At 43.4% G+C, this 25,211-nt stretch overlaps 1 protein-coding gene across 2 annotated transcripts in view; it reads left to right on the top strand.

Moving 5' to 3' along the window:
• The first annotated feature begins 2,485 nt into the window (after positions 1-2,485).
• Positions 2,486-25,211, top strand: part of pkma (pyruvate kinase M1/2a) — a 54,781-nt gene continuing 32,055 nt past the window's right edge. The window contains exon 1 of one of the 2 annotated variants that reach the window (XM_043680209.1): positions 2,486-2,529. In XM_043680209.1, the coding sequence (XP_043536144.1) occupies positions 2,501-2,529 (29 nt within the window). In that variant the 5' untranslated portion in view covers positions 2,486-2,500. Of the gene's footprint in view, positions 2,530-24,877; positions 24,984-25,211 lie in introns of those variants that run through there. The other variant, XM_043680210.1, reaches the window with a different exon arrangement.

The following is a 25,211-nucleotide window of genomic DNA, read 5'->3' as shown; positions in this document are numbered from 1 at the left end:
CTGCTACACTATAATCTGGTGTTGTATGATTTTTAACTTTGTCCACCCCAGTCCAACACTGGCACTTCTACTCGGTGGAGAATTTGACATTTTTGCATTGCTTTCTTCTATCTTGATGAGTATAAAATGCAAAACATATGTCTCTCTTTTCAGTGATACTCAAATTTTAGGGATATGCCCCAGTCTAGGAATATGAGCAAGTTATTTCAGCCGATGCTTTAAGATCGCGTTGAGAGATCACTGCACTGTCGGAAGTGCCATTTATCTTTACTATAAAATTAAACAAGCCTAACTTCTCAGTTAGATTTAAAAGATCACACTCTATTGTTTTGAAGGTAAGCATAGAGATTTTCCCCATCCAAAGATGTGCAGGTTAGGGTGGATTGGCCATGCTAAATTGCCCGTAGTGTCCAGGGATGTGCAGGCATGGTGGATTGGCCATGAGAAATTGTCCTGCGATGTCCAGGAATGTGCAGGCTGGGTGGAGTGGCTGTGAGAAGTTGTCCCGAGGTGTCCAGGGATGTGCAGGTTAGGTGGCTTGGCCATGAGAAATTGTCCCGCATTGTCCAGGGATGTGCAGGTCAGATGGATTGGCCATGAGAAATTGTCCCACATTGTCCAGGGATGTGCAGGCTAGGTGGATTGGCCATGAGAAATTGTCCTGAGGTGTCCATGGATGTGTAGGTTAGGTGCTTGGCCATGAGAAATTGTCCCGCATTGTCCAGGGATGTGCAGGTTAGGTGGATTGGCCATGAGAAATTGTCCCGGACTGTCCAGGGATGTGCAGGTCAGATGGATTGGCTATGGGAATGCAGGGATACAGGGATAGGAAATGGGGTTGGGGTCTGGATGGGATGCTTATCGGAGGGTCGGTGTGGACCCAAATGGCTGAATGGCCTGCTTCTGCACTGTAGGGATTCTATGACTCTATCAGTCTTAATCCCCAGCCAGCCCATTATCAATTGCTACATGAGGAGGTGCCTGTGTGTAAACTGGCTGCTACATCTCTTCTATTGGGACAGCACTTCAAAGATTCATCATTTTTCGTATACTTATTTAGGGTGTCCTAAGAGCATGAAAGTTGGTCAAGTCTTCCTTTTGACTCATTTTAACTACCTTCAGCTCTAGAGAGTTTTGACCTGAAAGCCTCATCACGGTTCACTCAGACAGCTGGAAGGTTGACACCCCTGTACCATGTCATACAAATGTCACCCCTGAGTTCTCTGATGGGTTCAAATGTTGCGAATGTGATTAACCCAAATCCGCTTCATCGACATCACAAGTTTGTTGAAGGCTGGCGGGCAAGTGGCAAATGTGACAACCCATTCAGATTAATATACAAAATAAAAAAGTAAAAGAATGGAAAATATAATCAGAAATCACACACAATGCTCAGACTCCTGATGGTAGATCGAGTTTGCGTGTGAGTGGGGAAATGAAAACAGAATACTACCAATTTCCACCTGAAGTCAATGTAATGATTATATCAGTGAAGTATCAATCCAGAGACTGCGGTGAATGTTCTGAAGTCATGGGCTTAAATCCCACAATGCTGATGGCAGAGTTAGTTATTTCACTAAATTAAATTATTAATACCTGCAATTGAATGATTGTCAATAATGGTGACAATTGCAACAACCACCCATTGTTGTTAAAAACAAAACCCATCTGATTTTTTTCAGGAAAGAAATCCGCGACTTTCGTCTGGCATCCATGTTACTCCAGTGTCTAGTTCAGAGTGGTGCTGGAAAAGCACAGCAGGCTTTGGATTCCTGATGAAGGGCTTTTGCCTGAAACGTCGATTTTCCTGCTCCTTGGATGCTGCCTGACCTGCTGTGCTTTTCCAGCACCACTCTGATCTAGACTCTGGTTTCCAGCATCTGCAGTCCTCACTTTTGCCTATCCATGTTACTACAGTCCTATGAAAATGCAATTGACTCTGAACCGTCCTCTGAAGTGGCTCACTCATTTCTTGGGTAACAAATACCCACGTACACATGCCATCAACACATTTTCAACAAAAAACGAAAAGTCCGGGTTTCCAGCAAAAGCAATGAAGGAGCTTGACATCATTGTAACATCTGTCAGCCTGCAGTTATTTCCTTTCTCAACTACAGAACCAGGACTGACTCACTCCTGCACTCATTATTTAAAGTCTGTTCAGCACAATCCCAGAATGTTCTGAAGCAGGATAACTGGATACGAAACGTTAACTCTGACTTCTCTGCTGCCAGACCTGCTGAACCTTTCCAGCGGTTTCTGTTTCTAACCCTGTTTATTGGTTGTGTCCACCTATTGGTGGTTTAAAATGTCAATCAAGATTCTTGAAGATTTCAACTTTTATTGGCTGGCCAGGTATGTCAATCAAATGTTCCCCCCCCCCGATGCAGCTCTAATTGGTGCTAGAGTCATCTGAACCTTGAGTGTTTCTCCTGTATGAAAGTGACTAATATTTCAAATGTTTTAAAAGTTGCAGAGTTACTGTAACCGGTCATCTGTGATGGGCAATGCTGCAAGTAATACCAAAGTGTAAGTATAGATCTAAAGCAGTAAGCATGACTATGTATGAGTAGCCTTTTCAAAATATCCATACTGTGTTAATGTGGGACAATTCAAGAGCAGATTTTGTACTGTCTGTCTCTGTCTTTCCGCAGAGAGTGGTAAGGGCGTGGAATGCCCTACCTGCTAATGTAGTCAACTCAGCCACATTAGGAAGATTTAAACAATCCTTAGATAAGCTCATGAATGATTTTGGGATAGTGTTGGGGAATGAGCTGAGAATAGTTCACAGGTCGGCGCAACATTGAGGGCCGAAGGGCCTGTTCTGCGCTGCATTGTTCTATGTTCTATGTTCTATAAAGAAAATGTAGATTAATTTTTATTCCTTTTAAAGGCTTGTTTCAACATAAATTCTAATGAGCAAACATTCACACCTTATAGCTCATTCTTATGAAATGTCATGTTTTATTATTACATTTAGACAAGTAAACATATTTTAAAAATATTTTCAACATGTATCTGATGATTGCTATTCGAGTTTTGGAAATTATTACAAGCACGGATTCATTTTATTTGGATAATCGTGTCCAGTTAAACGTTAAGCCATTATCCTCTTACAAGGATCAGGTGGATTTTATAAATACATATTTTCCCACGTGTTCATTACAGTTTTGAGTCCTCAGGTTCTGTGTCAGAGAAAACACAAAGAGTGAAGTGGTTAAACAGCTAACAGCTAGCCAGAGATGTTGTCATTTGTGCAGCAGTTTGTAACAAGTCAGTAATTCTTGCACCACAGGGTAAAGCCAAGAGCTGAAAGCAAAGGTTGGAGAAGAAAGTCTTGCATTTGTGTGGTGCTGCCTTTAACTGCAGGATATCCCAATGCATTTTAAGACCAGTGAAGAATGAGATGCCAGAGGAAGTGGTGGAGGCTGGTACAATTGCAACATTTGAAAGGCATCTGGATGGGTATATGAATCGGAAGGGTTTGGAGGTATATGGGCAGGGCGCTGGCAAGTGGGACTAGATTGGGTTGTGACATCTGGTCGGCATGGTCGAGTTGGACTGAAGGATCTGTTTCCATGCTGTACATCTCAATTACTTTATGGTAGGTACTTTTGAAGTGCAATCTCTGTTGGCAATCAATGTAGAGTCTTAGAGATGTATGGCATGGAAATAGACCCTTTGATCCAACTCATCCATGCAGACCAGAGATCCTAAATTATTCTAATTCCATTTGCCACATCCCTCTAAACCCTTCTATTCATGTATCCATCTAGATATGCTTTAAGTGTTGTAATTGTACCAGCCTCCACCACTTCTGCTGGCAACTCATTCTATACGTGCAGCACCTTCTGTGTGAAAAATCTGTCCCTTAGGTCTCTTTTAAACCTTTTCCCTCTCACCTTTAAGCTATGCCCTCTAGTTTTGGACTCCCTCACCCCAGGAACAAGACCTTTCCCCCTATCCATGCCCCTTGCGATTTTATAAACCTCTATAAAGTCGCCCCCTCAGCCTCCGACATTCTAGTGAAAATAGCCCCAGCCTGTTTGGCTTTTCCCTATAGCTCAAACCTTCCAACCCTAGGCACAGCAAGATCCCACAAACAACTTAGTCACTATGACGAGATGGTGGGATTTGTTATTGATGTCGATTGAAGGATGAAAATTGGGTGGAGCACCCTTACCTTAGAATGCGGTGGCAGAATGCTTTGTTACGACTTAAGAGGGTAGGCAGGTCCTTTTATTAATGTCTCATCAGAACTCAGCTCCTCTGAATGCTTCACCGTCCTCCAGAACTGTGGTGAGACATAGGCCTATTTCAAGGGTCCAATCCTCTGAATTGGGGCTTGATTCCACAATCATCTGGCTCAGAATGCCACTTGAGAACTATACACTGTGGCTCAACTAATAGCACTCTTCCCTTGTATCAGAATATTGTAGGTTCACAAATCGGACTTCAGCATAAAAATCAAAGCTGACACCTGAATACACTAATGTACTGAGGAGATAGCACCTCTGACAGTATTGTATCTTTCAGATGGTAAAACTAAAGCTTCATCTTGGTGTGGACTTGTTGGGCCAAATGGCCTGTTGCCACACTATAGGGATTCTATGATTTGCCTTCTTGGGCAGATGTAAAAAATTCCATGTCACTATTTTGGGAATGAGGGGGAGAGTTGTCTATCATATCTGTTGCAGCCACCACATCCTATCTTCTGGTTCACATATACTTGCAGTTTGCTGCTGGGGTAGTCTGCTACCACCAGTCCTTCTTCCTAACATTGGGTTAAAAAAACCCTGATGGGGCACTGGAATGAAAATACAAATGAATGGTTAATAGGAACGTATAAGGAAGCAGCAGCTTACGAAATCAAAATGTCATTGTCCAGGGTGATGATGCAGCCCAGCCCCTGCAGTGCCAAGTGCAATAACTCCACAGAGGCCGGTATCCCGTCACCAAATAACCCTTTATTTACACTTACATACTATATGGCACTGACCCAGCTGGCTCAGAACTGGCTCCTAGTGTGAGCAGAACCTCTCACCTTCTACTTCTATCTTTCCTGAAGAAGGGCCTGTGCCCGAAACGTCGAATCTCCTGTTCATTGGATGCTGCCTGACCTGCTGTGCTGTTCCAGCAATAAAGTTTCAACTTTGATCTCCAGCATCTGCAGTCCTCACTTTCTCCACTTCTATCTGTTCGCCAGGGCTCCCTAATTAGACCAGATTAAACCCCCAATCAGGCACCTCATATTGTATGAGGTCCACCTGGCTGACCTTGTTTCAATTACTACACCTACCAGTCCAGTATACCTTTCCATACTGAATCTAATTATCAATGGTAGAGGTTAGACTAGTATAAAGCCTGAACAAGAAGAGGAACTTACTTATCAATGTATAGTTTATAGCAGGAAAGATACAAATTAACATTCACAAGTTAGGCATAATTCCAACTATGAGGAGTCAGGTCTGTCATGTCTGTTTCCATCGAGGTTTTGGGTAAGACTTTTTCACCACCCAATGACTGTGTGACATTGTCAGGTTGGACTTAACTCCATATAGCTTAAGAGTAATTCCTTCAGTACTATTACCTTGTGCAACATTGGCACTCATGATTAAATTGATATTTAACCTTCAATCGATATCACAGAAACAGATTACCTTGCTATTACCACGGTGTTGTTGGTGGGAGCTTGCTTTTGTTTTAATTCACTCAGGGGATGAGGCCATCTCTGGCTGGGCCATCTTACCCAGTAAAGAGTCAATCATATTGCTGTAGGTCTGGAGTCACATGTAGGCCATTCTTACCTATCCTCAAGGACGATAGTGACCAACAGGGTTTTTCCAACAATCAATTCATGATCATCATGCAACTCTTAATTCCAGATTTCTTTTTAAACTGAATTCACTGCGGGACAAATTTTTCACACAGAGAGTGGTACTTGTATGGAATGAGCTACCAGAGGAAGTGGTGGAGGCTGGTACAATTGCAACATTTAAGAGGCATTTGGATGGGTATATGAATAGGAAGGGTTTGAAGGGATATGGGCCGGATGCTGGCAGGTGGGACTAGATTGGGTTGGGATATCTGGTCGGCATGGACAGATTGGACTGAAGGATCTGTTTCCATACTGTGCATCTCTATGACTCTACCTGCCATGGTGAGATTCAAACCAGTTTTCCCAAACCATTATCTGGGTCTCTGGATTAATAGCCCGGGTATAATACCACGAGGCCATCGCCTCCCCATTGCATAAATTCATCTTTTGTACATGTGACGTCAGATCCACAGTAATGTGGCTGACCCAGGAAAGACAGATTGAAAAGATTTTGTCCAGTTGCTTTCATTTTGGTCCAACTTTCACTTTTTTTGCATTGACTACAACTGTTTCAACCCTGCTGCCCCTAATCTAACCATGTTATGTCTGGTCAACTCCAGAGAGCTCTTAACCTCACCCACCCTGTGAAAATCTTTGAAAGAAGTCAGAAGAATGATATCAGACTTCACAGTTTAACTCTATTTCTCTCTCTCTAGATGCTGCCAGACCTGTTGAGTCCTTCCTACACTTTCTGTAGTTATCCCAACATTTTAAATTAACCAGCTGGGCAATTTCACTTTGCTGCCTGAGACTCAACTCCATCTCCCATTAACCACCTTCCTATTCCAGTCTCCTTCCATCCTTGGGAACGTTGGAAGAGTTTTGATGCTTTATTTTTGCTGTTCTATCATGGTTCCATACAGGAAGTTCTATAGGGTCCAATTCTGCAGTTTACAATTTTGTCGAATGAGAAATATGAACCCACAGTATTCATGGTAGGGATTTCCAATGTGCTTTGTGTCCCCTTCCCTTCAGACTTATGATCTGGACACAATTTCACATGATAATGGGTATTAATGTCTCATGGATTGGTTTGCATTTCTGTTTTCATAGACAATATTTAGACTGAGTTACATTGAAGAATTAGTTTTAAAATAATGATTACGCACTTTTTAAAATGGTAGGTGCATTGAAAATGTTAGAAAAAAATCAGCATTGCAGCAGTTCACCAGTCTATCTCAAACTGGTGCATTGGCTATGGTCTGCTTTACTCAACATCAGAAAGTTTGCTTTACATCTGCATTCCAAGAACCAGTGAAGAAGATGTTCATTTCTTTGAAAGGCAAACTATTGAATTGTTCATTGGACAAGAATCTGAAGGACAGCTCTCTCATTGGCTGAAGGAATGGGTAAAGATTCATGTGCATGTCTGTGGCAGTGGCAGCGAGGTCATTCTCCCGATGTTTGGGGATGGCAGCGATGGTGGCAATAGATTCTTCAAGATGGCGGCGCTGGCAAGGCACATCTGCAGCTGAAATGGGACTCATGACCCAGCAGTGGCCTAGCCCGGCAGCGGAGCCAGAGACTCGTGTTTGTGGGACGAGTGTGGGCCCAGCGCTGAAGCGATGGCACCTGAAGAGGGGCAACTCATACATTGGTGGGTCCCGTACAGATGGCAGTCTCCAGCACAGAGGCTACGTGGTGGCATGGTCTGGGGTCAGAAAGACTGATATTTTGAACTTTTTTACTTCGTTATTTTTCTAATTTATTCCTATTATCTATAATGCTTGACTACAGTAGCTCCCTTTACCCACAGCGGTTACGTTCCAAGACCCACCATGGAAGCCCGAGACTACGGATAGGAGTGAACCCATTGAGTTCAGTGGGAAACATACCTTCCCAGCAGCCTCCTGCTCCCTGGTTCCAGAACATTCCCTTTTATATGATCCAGCCGTGGTAAACCGCGGGTAAGTGACACCGCGGAAAACAATTCCGCGGACACAGGGGTCGTCCTGTATTTATTTCTTTACTTTTATAATTTTTTTAGTTTCCTAAGAATTTGGTCTTAAGTATCTGTACTATGATACCTTTCTACCTCAGATGGTGCTATAATGTGGCGACTGTAAACATTTCACTCATTTATGTACATGTGAGAATTAAGCTAATTCATTTCAAATCAGTTCAATTCAATTCAAAGACAACAGCTCATTCTTGGTTGGAAGCTTAGCATAATTTCGGAAAACATGTCCAGCTTGAGGTCAGAAGCAGCAACATTGAGCAAGAAGGACTAAGTAAGCCTGATAATAGAGATAATGTATTATTTGTTCTTGAAGAAGTTCCAAGGTAAGATTTGATCTTGAATGATACTCTGTACATTCACTTCCTGTCTGTGAAACAAAGCATCATATCAATTCAAGTGTGGCCTTGACTTATTAAAATTTTTATCTCTACCTTCTGAGCACTGGTGAAATGCACGTAGGGAGAGGTGGTGGTAATGTCACTGGACTAGAAGTCCAATATAATTTTTTTTTTCAAAAGAAACTGAAATGAAAGATTATCTCAATAACAATGACCATTAAAATGCCATAAGTTGTCAGGAAAAACCTAACTAGAAGGAAATCTGCCATCCTAACCAGGTCTGGTTCATATATGACACCAGAACATACAGCAATGTGGTTGACTCTTAATTGCCCTCAGAAGGCAATTACAAGTGGACATCAAAAGCTGGCATTGCCAGGGATGTACTCATCCCATTAAAGAAGGAAAAACAGAATTTAGTTCTGATCAGTAGGACTGTGCGTGTGCAGTTATTGGAAAAGAAAATATACTCATGTTTTGGCTGTTCAGGACATTGGTGAGTCCACTTTTGGAATACTGCATTCAATTTTGGTCTCCCTGCTACAGGGAGGATGTTGTGAAACTTGAGAGGGTGCAGAAAAGATTTACAAGGATGTTGCCAGGGTTGGAGGGTTTGAGCTATAGGGAGGGGCTGAATAGGCTGGAGCTGTTTTCCTTGGATCATCAGAGGTTGAGGGCTCACCTTTTAGAGGTTTATAAAATAATGAGCAGCATGGATAGGGTAAAGAGACAAGGTGAAAGGGCTTCTGCCCGAAACATCGACTCTCCTGCACCCCGGATGTTGCCTGACCTGCTGTGCTTTTCCAGCACCACACTCTTGACTCTAAACAGACAAGGTCTTTTCCACAGGGTAGGTAGGGGAGTCTAAAACTAGAGGGCATAAGTTCAAGGTGAGAGGGGAAAGATTTAAAAGGGACCTAAGAGGCAACCTTTATATGGAAAGGGTGGTGCGTGTGTGGAATAAGCTGTCAGAGGAAGTGGTGGAAGCTGGTACAATTACAACATTTAAAAAGCATCTGGATGGGTATATGAATACGGAGGGTTTAGAGGGATATGGGCCAAATGCTGGCAAATGGGACTTGATTAATTTAGGATATCTGGTCAGCATGGATAAGTTGGACTGAAGGGTCTGTTTCTGTGCTGGACATCTGTATGACTCTATACCTGCCTGTGGGAATGTTAAGTCAATTCTCAGCCTGCTGGTCAATTAGGACTCAAAGACATCCTAACTTCTTCTAAATTCCCAGAGAGTATTAGCCTACACTGTTCTGTCTCTCTTCATAAGACAAGCCTCTCATTTTCTGGAGTTAATCAAGTGACTCTTCTGAACTGGCTCCAATGCAACTACATTGCTCCTCAAGTCTGGGATCCAAACTGTATGCAATACTTGGGGTGTGGTTGTATAGTTGCACCAACATTTCCCTACACTGGTATTCTATTATTTTACCAATAAACAACAAAATTCAATTTCCTTTCCTTATTACCTGCTGCATCATACTAGCTTTACTTCAGCTCTCCTGCTCCTCAGATGCTGCCAGGCCTGTTGTGCTTTTCCAGCGCCACACTTTCAACGCTGACTCTCCCGTCACCCCCAGCGTCTGCACTCCTCACTTTCTCCTCGCTTTCTGTAACCCTTTGTGAGAATAGTTTGCTGTCCCCACACTCACAGCCACCTCCCCCAAGCACAAGATGGTGGCCTTACAAATTAGAATGGATCAGTTTTCCTCAAGTTGGGGGTTTCCCTTCACCAATTGATGCACAATGTTTGCACACAGAACAATGGATGCCGCACAGTTCTCACGAGCTGAGGATTGATTCCTTTGAAGCCTGAAGATGACCTTGGTGTGTATCTCCCTTGGAATGACAATGCTTTGAGCCTGGAATGAGTGAGGAGAGGCAAACAATGTGAATTGATTCCATCTTATTCATGCCAGAATGGTTTGTGTGAATAAGGGGACTGAGAAATAATTAAGCTGCTTGCATGTCAAAGTGCTTTTCCAAGCGTTCATTTCCAAAGATAACCTTTTATTCTTCTGAACACTTGCTGAAATCAATGGACATAAATGCACTGGAATTGCCGAATACTTGCACGACATCCTGGCTGTAAAGTTTCTGCTAAATTTTTAGAATACTGGGTGGACTGTGAATTCCTCTGAGATTTATGTTAGCTTGGGCAGCTTACGCTTTAAAAGCCAGGACTCTGCACCACACTGGAAATTCTGCTGACATACTGGGGATCTCATGGGCAACCTGCTTATTTTAATGCGCAGAACATTTCAGATTGGCTGCACAGTTGGAAACACTCCCCTCCTCGAGGGAAGAGTCATAGCCGGCTCCGGCAGCATCTGTGGAAGGACAAAGATGTGCATTTGTACAGCCCCTGTCACATCCTCAAAACCTCGCAAAGCATCTTGCGGCTGATGATGCGCTTTTGACATGCAGTCATGCTTTGGGAATCGTGGCAGCCAATTTGTGCACAGCAAGATCCCAGGAACAGACGTGTGAAATAAAATAAAACCAAGAACTGCTGTAAATCTGAAACAAAAACATAAATTGCTGGAGAAACTCAGCACGTCTGGCAGCATCTATGCAGGGAAAGCAGAGTTTACATTTCAAGTTCAGTGACCTTTATTCAGAACAGAAATGTGATACTGATGAGAAAATCACAACCTTAAAGTACTTGAATAAATATAAAGTGTTCAAGGCGATGAGCCTGATGTGGGAAAGTGGGGCTGCTGTAGTTAGTACTGTATTTATGATAGTACAGACTTGATGGGCTGAAGAGCATTTTCTGTACTGTCTGATTCTATAATTGTATCATCTGTTGCTTTTATTTTTGTCTTGACTGACCAGGTAACTACTGGCCAGGAGACCGGAGGTCTGCTGTATTTCTTCCAATGATGTGGAGGTGCTGGTGTTGGACTAGGGTGGACAAATTTCGAAGTCACGCCAGGTTATAGTCCAATAAGTTTATTCTGGTGAAGGAGCAGCACTCCAAAAACTTGTGATTTTAAATAAACCTGTTGGACTATAACCTGGTGTCATGTAACTTCTGACCATGTCCAATAAATGCAATAAAATCTTTCATACTTGCCCAATAGAGCTGACAGGCTCTCAGCTTCACATCTCATACAAAAAGAAACATCTGCTTTTTTTGCTTACTCATTCACAGGATGAGGGTGGCACTGACCAGGCAGCATTTATTGCCCAGGGGGCGGTTAAGAGTCAACCACATTGCTGTGGGCTGGAGTCACACATAGGCCAGAGCAGGGAAAGATGGCGGTTTCCTTCCCTAAAGGACATTAGTGAACCAGCTGAGCTTTTCCTTGACAATCGATTCATGGTCATTATTCGACTCCTAATTCCAGATATTTTTATTGAATTCAAATTCCACCATCTGCTATGATGGGATTTAAACCAATGTCTCTCAGATGTTGTCTGGATTGACAGACCATCACCTCCCCATCCTCCCTTCCAATAGTATGACTCTCCCTCAGTACTGCACTGAAGTGCCAGCAAAATCTTTGTGTTCAATTCATTGGGAAAGAAAGAAATTTGGAATTTTCAGGTTGATGCCCTTTTATAAGACATTAAAAAGCCGTGGTGTGAAACACCAACTCTAAAACGTACATTGGTAGGATTTGGATGTATTAGTAAATTCTAATGCTGCATATTTCCTAATAGAGTCATAGAGTCATAGAGATGTACAGCACGGAAACAGACTCTTCAGTCCAACTCGTCCATGCTGAGCAGATATCCCAACCCAATCTAGTTCCACCTGCCAGCACCTGGTCCATATCCTTCCCAACCCTTCCTATTCATTTACCCATCAAGATGCCTTTTAAAAGTTGCAACTGTACCAGCCTCTGCCACTTCCGCTGGCTGCTCATTCCATATACGTACCACCCTCTGCGTGAAAACGTTGCCCCTTAGGTCTCTTTTATATCTTTCTCCTCTCACCCTAAACCTATGGCCTCAAGTTCTGGACTCCCCCACCCCAGGGAAAAGACTTTGTCAATTTATCCTAGCCATGCCCCTCATAATTTTATAAACCTCTATCAGGTCACCCCTCAGCCTCCAATGCTCCAGGGAAAACAGCCCTAGTCTCTTCAACCTCTCCCTATAGCTCAAATCCTCCAATCCTGGCAGCATCCTTGTAAATCTTTTCTGAACCTTTTCAAGTTTCACAACATCTTTCCAATAGGAAGGAGACCAGAATTTCATGATCTCTTGCCTTTGACAATTTGCACAAAGCCTAGATAAACATTTGCAATTGACAATGAGGTAAGAAGGAGAACTTGGTTTATGTATCAGATTTTTTTTCAAAGGAATGATTTAGATTTGTGTTACCGTCACAGTTAAATTTTACCAACAAAATAACAGTTCAACAGATGGTAAATGAGATAAATGAATATTAGTGAGTGAATGGCCTGTTGGGATCTGGAACATGGAAATGAATAACTGGTAGAAGCAAAATCTTTTTCAAAAAGAGAATCAGATTTTGACTTAAAAAGGTGAAATGTGAAGAGCAAAGAGCTGTCCAGAGAATGATGGACTAGATGGCCTGTACTGCACGATTTTCAGATCATCTTTTCTTCGGGAGACAAATGTTGGCCAGGAACAGCTCCCTTCATTTTCTTAATCAGCATCCAGCATTTTGGACAAGCAGTTTATGGCCAGGATTTCAGTTCAGCATCTTAAACTGAAATACAGTCCCTCTGACACTGCGAATCTTCCTCATGGGATTGGGCATACACAGTGGTCACTTAGGGGAGAAAGTGAGGTCTGCAGATGCTGGAGATCAGAGCTGGAAATGTGTTGCTGGAAAAGCGCAACAGGTCAGGCAGCATCCAGGGAACAGGAGAATCGACGTTTCGGGCATAAGCCCTTCTTCAGGGCTTATTCCTGAAGAAGGGCTTATGCCCGAAACGTCGATTCTCCTGTTCCCTGGATGCTGCCTGACCTGCTGCGCTTTTCCAGCAACACATTTCCAACAGTGGTCACTTAGTCCTGCTCATTGTATGCACAGCCATTCCTTATGCCACTAGTTTACAATGGCACATTTTAAAAATTGTACTTTGCAGAGTGTTTCAATTGCAGGGCTTTTTTAGAATTACCTTTTTTTTGTAACAGGCTCCCATTCAACCATTTAAATAGCAAAAGCAAACTTTTTAAAGTTAACCATGCTATGTTACTTGAAAAGTTTTCCACATGGTCAGAATGGGGGTTGGTGCTGTTTCTGAGTCAGCACAATTCTCTCACAGTCGACAAAACCTAAATTGTGATTCCAAGTGAGTTATGATGCATATTGCCAAGACTGAAAATCCCTTTAGTCAAAAAAGCTAAACCACACATACGTGACACATACAACAAACATAATTTGGCACAAAGTGTTGCTGGAACTCAAATAAACCTAAATTCTGACTTTTATCTTAAGATGAGGGTTATAAATGGGGGTAATGGTGGTTCTCTTTTCCCTACATTAGGGGATTTCAAGACTAGGTGATACATTTTTAAGGTGAGAGAGATTTAAAAAAGACTTGAGGAGCAAATATTTTACACAGAGGATGGTTTGTGTATGGAATGAACTTCCTGAGGAAGTGGTGGATGGTGGTATAATTACAACATTTAGAAGACATTGGATAAGTACGTGAATTGGAAACATTTGGAGGGATATGGGCCAGGAGCAGTCAGGTGGGACTAGTTTAGATTGGGATTATGTTCAACATGGACTGGTTGGACTGTTTCCATGCTGTATAATTTTGAGTGTTTACCAAAGGATAGATTTTTAACAAAAGCAGAAATTGCTCATGAAATTCAGCAGGTCTGGCAGTATCTGTAGGGGAGAAGTCAGAGTCGCTGAAGTGTGGCACTGGAAAAAGCACAACAGGTTAGACAGCATCTGAGGAGCAAGAGAGTTGATGTTTTGGGCTTAACCCTTCCTGTGCTGGGGGTGGGGGCGGGGGGGACGGTGGGTGGAGAAACCAGAGTTAGTGTTTCGAGTCCAGTGACTCTTCGTCAGATAGATTTTTAACTTTCAATTCTGAAAAGGGGTCATATACTGGACTTGAAATGCCAACTGTTTTTCTCTCGCTACAGAAACTGCCAAACCTGCTGAGTTTCTTCTGTGCTTTCTGTTTTTACTTCAGATCTCCAGCATTCACACATTCACATCCCCACAAAAGAATAAAGCACTCACCTTTCTCCAGATGAGTGTGTGTGTGTGTGTGCACGCGCGCATGTTGGACAGTATTTCTCCCCTCCTCCACAGATGCTTCTGTCAGATACTTTAGTAATATACCCTGGAGCAGCTGCTAGAAGTTAGGATGCAATCCTTTCTCTCTGTGAAAAGCTCTTTTCAACACCTGCACTGGCTAACTTTGAGATTTTGTTTTAAATTGCAAGCTTCAATTCTCTCTGTTCCAAAAGAAGCAAGTAGAGGAGTGTTGGCAGGTGTCAAGTGAACATGTCAAAGCCAAAATCAGTAGACATTTGTTGGGAAAGGTTATTCAGCTTTATGAAAACAACGTAGAGCAATAAAGATAAGATATATATTGTCTACAATCTAGCTGAAGGAGTTGAAATACTTATTACTGTGCCTGTGTTTCAGCAACACATATCCTGCCATTCTGTGCTATGACAATACAGAGTCCTAAAACTAAGCTGTTTCGAAGAGAGATTATCTTTCAGTCTCTTAGGCAATCATTCTGTGCTTCCTTTACCCACTTCCTGATTTTGTAAATGCAATAGCTACATTGTTTCCTGAGTGACACAGAGACTTGAAAAAGTAAAAGGGTATAAGAATGGCTTCCAGTACTTTTCTAATACTATATTTCAGTCAACTGTCCTTGGTGACTTAGTGCTAGTTTGAATTAGTGTCCTTTACAATAGCAATGTCAATACATGTTTATAATCTGACACCTATCTGTGTCGTGAGTAGATCAGTTAGCTTGAACAGCTGGTTTGCAAAGCATAGTGATGGCAACAGTCTAAGGTCAGTTTCCAAACTTCCTAACGTTCCAATAAAGGTCACTCCTTCTCAACATCTCCCCTCACCTGAGATGTGGTGACCCTTGGGTTAAACCACTACCAGCCTCTGGGATTATGGCGAGCTTACTATCTGTAGATCTGTAAGATATTCACACTAAAATGCGTCTTGAGGCAGCAGACCCAAAACGTAACATTAATAAAATGATCCATAATTTTCCAATGAACTAAACTTATATGTGAGTCTATTCATTATGAGGTGGAGGTGATGATGAAACTATGGGAAGGGCCTTGACATTCCTTTATTTAAATATTGGTATTTGGAGCACTGGAATATTTCCTGTCATATAAATATGGATGAGACTGACTCAGTCGATGGGTGTGGTGCTGGAAAAACTCAGCAGGTCTGGCAGCATCCGAGGAGCAGGAAAATCGACGTTTCAGGCAAAAGGCCTTCATCAGGATTCCTGATAAAAGGCTTTTGCCCGAAACATTCATTTTCCTGCTTCTCGGATTCTGCCAGACTTGCTTTTCCAGCACCACTCTAATTTTGACTCTAATCTCCAGCATCTGCAGTACCCACTTTTGCTCAATCTTCACTGAAGCAATCTTCAGTGCTTGGTTAAAGTTACAACAATACAGAGTTCACAGTAAGGTTAAAGAACACATACTATGTGACATTCTATGGAATCTCAATCCTCCCTCCTTTCTAGAATTATGGAATCCCTACAGCGCAGAAACAGGCCATTTGGCCCATTGAGTCTGCATTGACTCTCTGAAGAGCATCCCACCCAGACTCATCCACCCACACGCCCTATTTCTGTAATCCTGTATTTTGCCATGGCCAATCCACCCAACCTGCACATCTTTGGACTGTGGGAGGAAACCGGAGCGTCTGACGGAAACTCTAGCAGACGCTGGGAGAATGTGCAACTCTACACACAGTCACTCAAGGCTGGAATCAAACCTGGGTTCCTGATGCTGTTTGACAGCAGTGCCGCCCCTCCCACCATTTATATATTATAGATCAAAAATGAACACAGAGTTAAAACCGGGCTCAAATCCTACTTGCCCCAGATATGTGTAATAACATCTCTTAGTATGTTGATTAGAAAATATCTAAAATTGGGCCTATCTTATGAGGGGGGATTGAACAGGTTAGGAATGTAATCGTTAGAGTTCAGAAGAATGAGCAGTCATCATTTGAAACAATATAAGACCTTGAGATCCAGTGAGCGTGATCCAGGTATGGCATAGGGCTAGAATTGGGTGAGAGGGGCAGATAGGTAGTTAATGAGGTGGATTCAGTAAGACATGGTGAGACATCTTGCTTTCTGCCTTGTGGCAGAAAAAAAATCCTGAAAGTAACCCTCAACACATTTGTCACTTCGGCAAAAAAATAACAAGCTCGCTCTCTGCTTTTCTCTGCACAGATGTCACCCAAAAAGCTGAGCCTCTCCAGCACTGTTTTTGTATTCCAGTATTGACTTGCCTTTGCAAAAGAGTTCGAGACATGTCCCATCCTTTGCGTGTTGAAATGTTTCCTAATTTCCGTGATGAAAGATCTGGTCTATTTTCTAAGCACCCCTAGTCTTTCAAAGAACTAGAGTAATAGAGTAAGTGGAGAGAGACTGTCCGAACTGATTAACATCTTGAAAGGCTGAAATAAACAACCTGTAACCTTCTCAAAATGTTATTCTCTTTTCATCTCCTACCCTTTCATGAAATGGACGATTATAGACCAGGAAAATCTATGTTGCTTCAGCTATTGCATTGCAATTTCTTGTGCATTGCTCAAACAATTTGATTGCTAAATTGCTATACTTTCTCTCTATAGATGTGGAGACTCTCCAGCAATTTCTGTTCATGTTTCTGATTTCCAGTATCTATAGTTCTTTGTTTTTTTTTTATTTAGTGTTTCCCTCACTGCCACGTCTCTTCCAGGTAAATTCAACTTGAAGAAGTTCTATTCCTCTGTCCAGCAGGATTTATGTTCTAATCTTGTTCGCTGTCCTTACTTACATTTTGCTTCTGGTGTTTGATGAGGCATTTGCCAAAACTCACTTTCACAGCCACATCTCATTTCTCAATGACTGCCTGAGCTCAGACTCACACCCACGTGTATTCCAACTGAAGTTTCATCCTTCGTGTTTTGAATCTGCCCAGGATCACAGGCATCTCCGTGATGTTCAGTGTTCCTCAGAGAGCTGTTCTCACTGCATCCTGAGATTCACACTCAGTGCTGTGCATTTGCTATATGTACGCTCTGGACCCCCCCTCTCCATCAGCTATGCCTCACACTGGCTCAGGCCTGCTCTGCCTCCCAGTTCCACTTCATCTTCCGGCCCATTCCATTTTCTAACAAGAAACTTGTTTTCTTTTCCTTTCAGGCATTAAGGAGCACAAAATGTAACAAATCAGAGATACACATGCCCCTCTGAAACCACCTTCCCCCCTCCCCATCTCTTCATTCTAATTCCATCCCCTCTCTGAGCCCCATCTCCCATTGTATATTTACTATTCCTTCTGACCTTCTGCTCTCTGATGCTGAATGTTCTCTACTCAGCAATGGTTTTAGTTTTGTCCCTCTGCTCACCCATCTCACTGAATTTCCGGTATGACATGATGTTGGACATTCCTTCTGTCACCTCAGCCTTCGTGAGCATTTCTTTGGACAAGAGTCCATCCCACAGATCCCTCCACCCAGCTCCAACACTCTCCCTCCACCTGGACCCCTCCATCTCGCCTTTTACCTGGTCTCAATCTGTTCATCGAGAGCTGATGTTGCCTTACTGCACTTTCTCTGCCGCCTAACTAATTGAACCTATCTTCTTCTGAGCTAACTACACTCTATGCTCTCAGATCCAACTGTGACTTTGTTATTAAGCCTGCTGATAAGGGTGGTGCTGTTGTCTGGCAGACTGACCTTAACATTGCTGAGGCTGAGTGCCAGCTCTCAGATACCTCCTTCTGTTTCCCCTGGATCATGACCCCAGACATGAACACCAGACTACTGCATCCACAACAGCCGCTAATCTGGTTTCATCTGGTGACCTCTGCTCCACTGCCTCCAAGTTTATAGTCTCCCAAGCCTGAGCTCCTTCCCAAAAACCACAAACATGACTTCCCGGGCAGACCCATTGTTTCTGCCTGCTCCTGACCCACAGACCTCATCTCTTCCTACCTCAATGCAATTTTCTTTCTCCACTTGTACAGTCCCTTCCCACTTACTCCCGCTATTCCTCTGACACTATAACGTCAGTTTCAGAATTTCCAGTTTGCAGGCTCCATTTGCTTCCTCTTTACCATGGATGTCCGATACCTTTCCACGTCCATTCCCCCCCCAGGATGGTCTCAGGGCTCTCTTCCTCCTCCTGGAAGAAAAGGCCTCAACCATCCTTACCTACCACCACTCTCCGCCACTTGGCCAAGCCCGCCCTCGCTTTGTGCTACTTCTCTTTTAACTCGTCTCACTTTGTTCAGGTCAAAGATGTGGCCATGGGTTCCCGCATGGGCCCCAGTTCTGCCCAGCTCTTAGTGGGATGTGTGGAACATTCCTTGTTCCATCCTACCCCAGCCCCCACCAACAACTCTTTCTCCAGTACATTGATGACAGGTGCAGCTTCCCTCTCTCATTTGGAATTGGAAAGGTTTGTCTATTTCCCTTCCATTTTCCACCCCTCCTTCAACTTCACTTGGTCCATCTCTGTAACCTGGAAATCAGTTTTTGAAACTGATTTTTAGGTTTGCAGTCAAAACAGCAATGAGTGCACCACAAACAATAGATAAAGATGAAATAGGAACAGGAGCAGGTCATTCAGTCTTTGAGCCTACTCTGCCATTTATTATGATCATTGCTGATAATTCCAAATTAGCAATATGTCCTTTGACCCCCCCACCCCCCCACACTCCCACCCCAAAGAATCTATTGCAACTCTTCGAAACATAATTGATTGATTGTGAAGTGCATTGAGATATCATAGCTTCTTGAGAGTGGAGTGGCAGGTCAATAGGATAGTGAAGAAGGCGTTTGGGATGCTTTCCTTTACTGGTCAGAGTATTGAATGCAGGAGTTGGGAGGTCCTGTTGCGGCTGTACAAGACATTGGTTCATCCACTTTTGGGATATTGTGTGCAATTCTGGTCTCCTTTCTATCGGAAAGATGTTGTGAAATTTAAAAGGGTTCAAAAGAGATTTACAAGAATGTTGCCAAAGTTGGAGGATTTGAACTAAAGGGAGAGGCCGAATAGGCTAGGGCTGTTTTCCCTGGAGCGTCAGAGGCTGAGGGGTGACCTTATAGAGGTTTATAAAATCATGAGGGGCATAGATAGGATAAATAGGCAAGATCTTTTCCCTGGGGTGGGGGAATTCAGAACTAGAGGGCATAGAGTCATAGAGATGTACAGAATGGAAACAGACCCTTCGGTCCAACCTGTCCATGCCGACCAGATATTCCAACTCAATCTAGTCCCACCTGCCAGCACCCGGCCCATATCCCTCCAAACCCTTCCTATTCATATACCCATCCAAATGCCTCTTAAATGTTGCAATTGTACCAGTCTCCACCACTTCCTCTGGCAGCTCATTCCATACACGTACCACCCTCTGTGTGAAAAAGTTGCCCCTTAGGTCTCTTTTATATCTGAGGGGCAACTTTTTCACGTAGAGGGTGGTACGTGTATGGAATGAGCTGCCAGAGGATGTGGTGGAGGCTGGTACAATTGCAAGATTTAAGAGGCATTTGGATGGGTATATGAATAGGAAGGGTTTGGAGGGATATGGGCCAGGTGCTGGCAGGTGGGACTAGATTGAGTTGGGATATCTGGTCAGCATGGATGGGTTAAATTGAAGGATTTGTGTCCGTGCTGTACATCTCTATGACTCTCTGAAAAAAAAGTACAAATACATAAAATCTCTACAGTGCAGAAAGAAACTGTTTGACCCCTCTAGTCTGCACTGACCCTCCAAAGGACATCCTGTGCACACACACTCCATCCCTACAATTCTCATGTCTAATCCACCTTGCCTGCACAATATTTGAACAGTACAGGGCAACTTAACATGGCCAATCCACATGTCTTTGGACTGTAGGAGGAAACTGGAGCACCCGGAGTAAATCCTAACAGAGACAAGGAGAATGTGCAAACTCCACACAGTCACCTGAATCGAACCAAAGTCCATGGTGCTGTGAGGCAGCAGTGCTAACCACTGTGCCACCATGCCACCCTCAAACCTGTGTGTGCTATAATGTTGGATTTAATGACAAGCGTTAGTAAGTCTGAAAAGCTAAGAGAAAAAATGCAAACTAAATGTAGTGATAAACACTATTTATGCACATCAGGTTTTGAAAAAGGAAAGGTATGTTACCACAGAAACCATAGAAGAAATACAACAAGGAAAATCCATTCAATCCATTGTGGTGCCCATCTGAATAAACTAGCCGCCCATTCTAATTCCCACCATCTAGCACCTGGTCTGTAGCCTGGAATGTTCCAGAGCTGCAGGGGCGGATTCAGATTCTTTTTAAATGAGTTGGGGGTTTTTGCCTCAGTCACCAACTGGACTGTGAATTCCAGACATCCACCACCCTCTAGGTGACAAAGTTTTTTTTCTTATGTCCTCTCTAACTTTTCAACCGACCACTGTCAATCTGTGCCTGCTGGTAATTGATCTCCCCACTAGGGGAAACAGGCCTTCCTTGACCAACCTATCCAGGCTCCTCTTATATTGTACACCTCAATTAAATAACTCCTCAGCCTCCTCTGTGCTGAGGAAAGCAGCCCCAGTCTATCCAACCTTTCCTCAATCTGCAAATTTCAAGACTTGTACATTCTTGTAAATCTCTTTTGTACTTTTTCCAGAACAATTATATCCTTCCAGTGACTAGGACTGCACACGAAACTCCAGCTGTGGTCTAAACAATCTGTTATCTTGAAAATTGCCACCCAGGTTGATAGGGTTGTGAAGAAGGCACACGGTGTGTTAACTTTTATTAGGAGAGGAATTGGGTTTCGACACCATGAGGTCATGCTGCAGCTGGTCACTGCATTATAGGAAGGATGTGGAAACTTTGGAAAGGGCTCAGAAGAGATTTACTAGGATGTTGCCTGGTATGGAGGGAAGGTCTTACAAGGAAAAGCTGAGGGACTTGAGGCTGTTTTCGTCAGAGAGAAGAAGAATTGAAATGTGACTTAATTGAGACATATAAGATAATCAGAGGTTTGACAGGGTGGACAGTGACAGCCTTTTTCATCAGATGGATAGGCTAGCATGAGGGGACATAGCTTTAAATTGAGAGGTGATAGATATAGGACAGATGTCAGAGGTAGTTTCTTTACTCAGAGAGTAGGAGGGGCGTGGAATGCACTGCCTACAACTGTAGTAGACTTTCCAACTTTACAGGCATGAAAATGGTCATCAGATAGGTATATGGACGAGAATGGAATAGTATAGGTTAGATGGGCTACAAAATGGTTCCACAGGTCAGCACAACATTGAGGGCTGAAGGGCTTGTATTGCGCTGTAATGTTCTATGTTTTTATATAGTTCCACCATTATATCCCTGTTTCTGTGTTTAACACCTCACCCAGTAAAGGAAAGTTTCCCATAAACCTTTTTACACTCTTATCCACCTGTCCTACCACCTATACGGGACTGTGTACATGCATTTCTTCCACCTCTCAAATTCCGTTGTTTGTTGTGTTTTGTTAGCCCTTCTCCACTTCTGAAGAAAGGTAATACTGAAACACTGACTATGCTTTCTCTCTCCATAGATGCTGCTAGGCCTGCTGAGTTTCTCCATCATTCTCTTTGTTTGAGTCAAACTCTTTCATTTGTTCTACCACTCAATTAGATCATGATAAAGATCTTTAACTTCATCTAGCTATCGCTGTTCCCACCCTTTGCCGAGCAAAAATCTACCAACTTCATCTAATTTACATTCCAGCATTGAGGGCATTCATTTCTCAAGAAATGGACCAGGTGTGGGCACTATGGCCTCTCAAGTCTGCTGTGTCATTCAATATGATCATGGTAGTTCTTGGACATCTTCCTGCCTACTGAGAGTAGTTCGCATGTGGAATGAACTGCCAGAGATGGAGCTACAGCTATAACATTCAAAAAGTATTTGGATAAGTTCATAAATAGGAAATATTTGGGGGGAACAAAAATAAAAACAGAAATTGCTCGAAAAGCTCAGCAGGATTGGTGGCACCTATGGAGAGAAATCAGAGTTAATGTTTTGGGTCCACTGGACCCAAATCATTAACTCTACATTCTTTCCACAGATGCTGTCAGACCCTGTGTGCTTTTCCAGCAATTTTTGTTTTTGTTTCTGATTTTCAGCATTTGCAGTTGTTTTGGTTTTTAAGGTTTGGGGGAGACATGGGTCAAGTGCAAGCAGGTGGGAATAGTTTAGTTTGGGAACATTTTCAGCATGGACTGGTTGGACTGAAGGCTCTGTTTCCATGTTGTATGACTCCGTGGCTCAGAAAGAAGAAATCCCTCCTCATCTTTGTCTTAAATGGGTGACGCCTTATTTTGAGATAATGTCCTGGGAAGATGGAAATCTAAAAGAAAAACAAAAACGTAGGTGTTGGAGAAAGTCAGCAGGTCTAACAGCAGTTGCGGAGAGGGAAAAACAGTTAATGTTGAGAGTCCAATATGAATTTCTGGCACTTTGTTTTTATATCAAATTATTGGTTGTGTTAACTTAAGGTTGGGGAGAAAATGACAGCCTGACCAGGGACACCCACAATGAATGAACATTAAAAATATATATTCCTTTACTAAGGAGCTACTATATTAAAGTGTAAAAAAGTTGCCCCTCATGTCCTTTTCAAATCTTTCTCCTCTCACCTTAAAAATATGCCCCCTAGTTTTCAATTCTTCCAAACTAGGGAAAAAGCCCTTTCATTCATCTTACCTATGCCTTCATGATTTTATAAATGTCTACAAGGTCACCCCTTAACCTCCTACACTCCAGTGAAAAAGTCCCAGTCTATCCAGCCTCTCTTTATTACTCAAGCTCTCCATTACCAGAAACATCCTGGTAAATCTTTTCTGAACCATTTCCAGTTTAATTATATCTTTCTGATAGCACGGCAACCAGACTGCACACAGTTCTCCACAAGAAGCCTCATGAACATCCTGTAAAATCTCAACATGACATGCCAATTTCTATACTCAAAGGTCTGAGCAATGAAGACAAACATGCTGAATACCTACTTAACCATCCTGTCTACTTGTGACAATCTATGAAACTCTTTAACACAGAGGATTGTAAAGGCTGGGTGATTAAGTATATTCAAAGATGAGATAGACAGATTTTGAATGAATAAGGGAATCAAAGGTTATGAAGACAGGAAAGTGAAGGTGAGGATTATCAGATCAGTCATGATCTCATTGAATCATAGTGTTCCTATAGTGTGGAAGCAGCCATTGAGCCTACACTGACTCTCCAAAGAGCATCCCACTCAGACAAACCCCCACCCCATTCCATCCCTGTATTCCTGCAATTCCCAAGTCTTATCTATCTAAGCTGCATGCCTTTGAACCGCAGGTGGAAAACAGTTCACCCGGAGGAAACCCATGCAGACATGGGGAGAACATGCAAACTCAGGACAGACAGTCACCCAACATGGAATCGAACCTGGGTCCATGAGTCTGTGAGGCAGCATTGCTGACATGATGAGCTGAATGGAGAAAGTGAGTACTGCAGATGCTGGAGATCAGAGTCAAGAGTGTGTTGCTGGAAAAGCACAGCAGGTCAGGCAGCATCCGAGGAGCAGGAGAATCAACGTTTCAGGCATTGGCCCTTCATCAGGAATGAGGCTTGTGGATTGGGGACTGAGAGATAAATTATGAGCTCCTGTTTCTATGTCTTATGGTCAATGTGGGTTAGGTCATACCATTTAGGACAAAATGCAATAGTTTAACCGACAATAAAAATAGAAATTGCTTGCAAAACTCAGCAGGTTTGGCAATATCTGTGGGGAGAAGGCAGAGCTAACATTTTGAGTCCAGTGACTGATAGCTCTGGTGAAGAGGCTTCAAAATGGTTCCAGCATCTGCAGTCATTGTTTTTACCTTCAAAATGGTTAACTCTGCTTTCTCTCCACAGATATTGCCAAACCTACTGAGTTTTTCTGGCAACTTGTTTTTGTTTCATAATGTTTCAGCTTAAGTTGGTGCATTTTATTTAGGAAGTGAGAATTAACACACGCAAATGTCACAGTTTTATTCCAAATGTATAATTTAAGGTTTATTTGTGAGGGGCTTGTATTGTTCAGATGCAGTGCCTTTGCTCCTTAGGGCTGAACCTGGTCACGTGGTGCCCTGACACTTCGCGGCCCAGTGGTGAAATCTGTCCACCAGGTAAAGAAAGAAAATAGTTCTCCCTTATTTGATATATTGGCCGCTCGTTTGCACACCGAAACCGGGCGAGGGGTTCGAGGGAGAATGGCGCTCAGCCTCTTAAGCGATTGATAGGTAATCAGCGGGTTTTGGGGCAGCGGGGAGTAGGTATGGGTGCGTCCGGTCCTCCCAGAGTGATGCGGTCGGTCCTCCAGCGGAGCGGCACACGGCGCTTGCTGGAGGACTACTGCCGGGCGGCGCGGCGCGGCGGCGGACGGGTACGTAGCGGTTGGTCCTCCGAAAGTGATGCGGTCGGTCCTCCAGAGGCGGAGCGCGACCCGGCCGAGAGCGAGCGAGCGGGTGGGTGGGTGTGAGGAGGCGGCGGCGGTAGGTTATATAAAGGGGAGGCGGCGCCATCAGCCGGACGCGTGCGTTCTGTCGGAGGATCTGGTCTAATCTCGGACAGGTTTGTGTTCACGGGAGGAATGGGCATTGGGGAGGGGAGAGAGATGGTGAAGGAGCGGCTCCCAGGGTGAGGCCGCAGGGCCTGGGCCTAGGCCCTCCGTGAGCCGCAGGAGGCGGCCGCAGCTCCCTCCACCCTTCACCTAGCCCCTGATTGTACGTTAGATCCCCTCCCCTCCCCTCCCCTCCCCTCGCACTTCACTCTTTCCCCCTCCAAAAAGCCCTGACTTCA

Source organism: Chiloscyllium plagiosum, chromosome 40 (assembly GCF_004010195.1).
Source record: "Chiloscyllium plagiosum isolate BGI_BamShark_2017 chromosome 40, ASM401019v2, whole genome shotgun sequence".
In the NCBI taxonomy this organism is placed as follows: domain Eukaryota; kingdom Metazoa; phylum Chordata; class Chondrichthyes; order Orectolobiformes; family Hemiscylliidae; genus Chiloscyllium; species Chiloscyllium plagiosum.
This window is presented reverse-complemented; position numbering and strand designations above follow the sequence as displayed.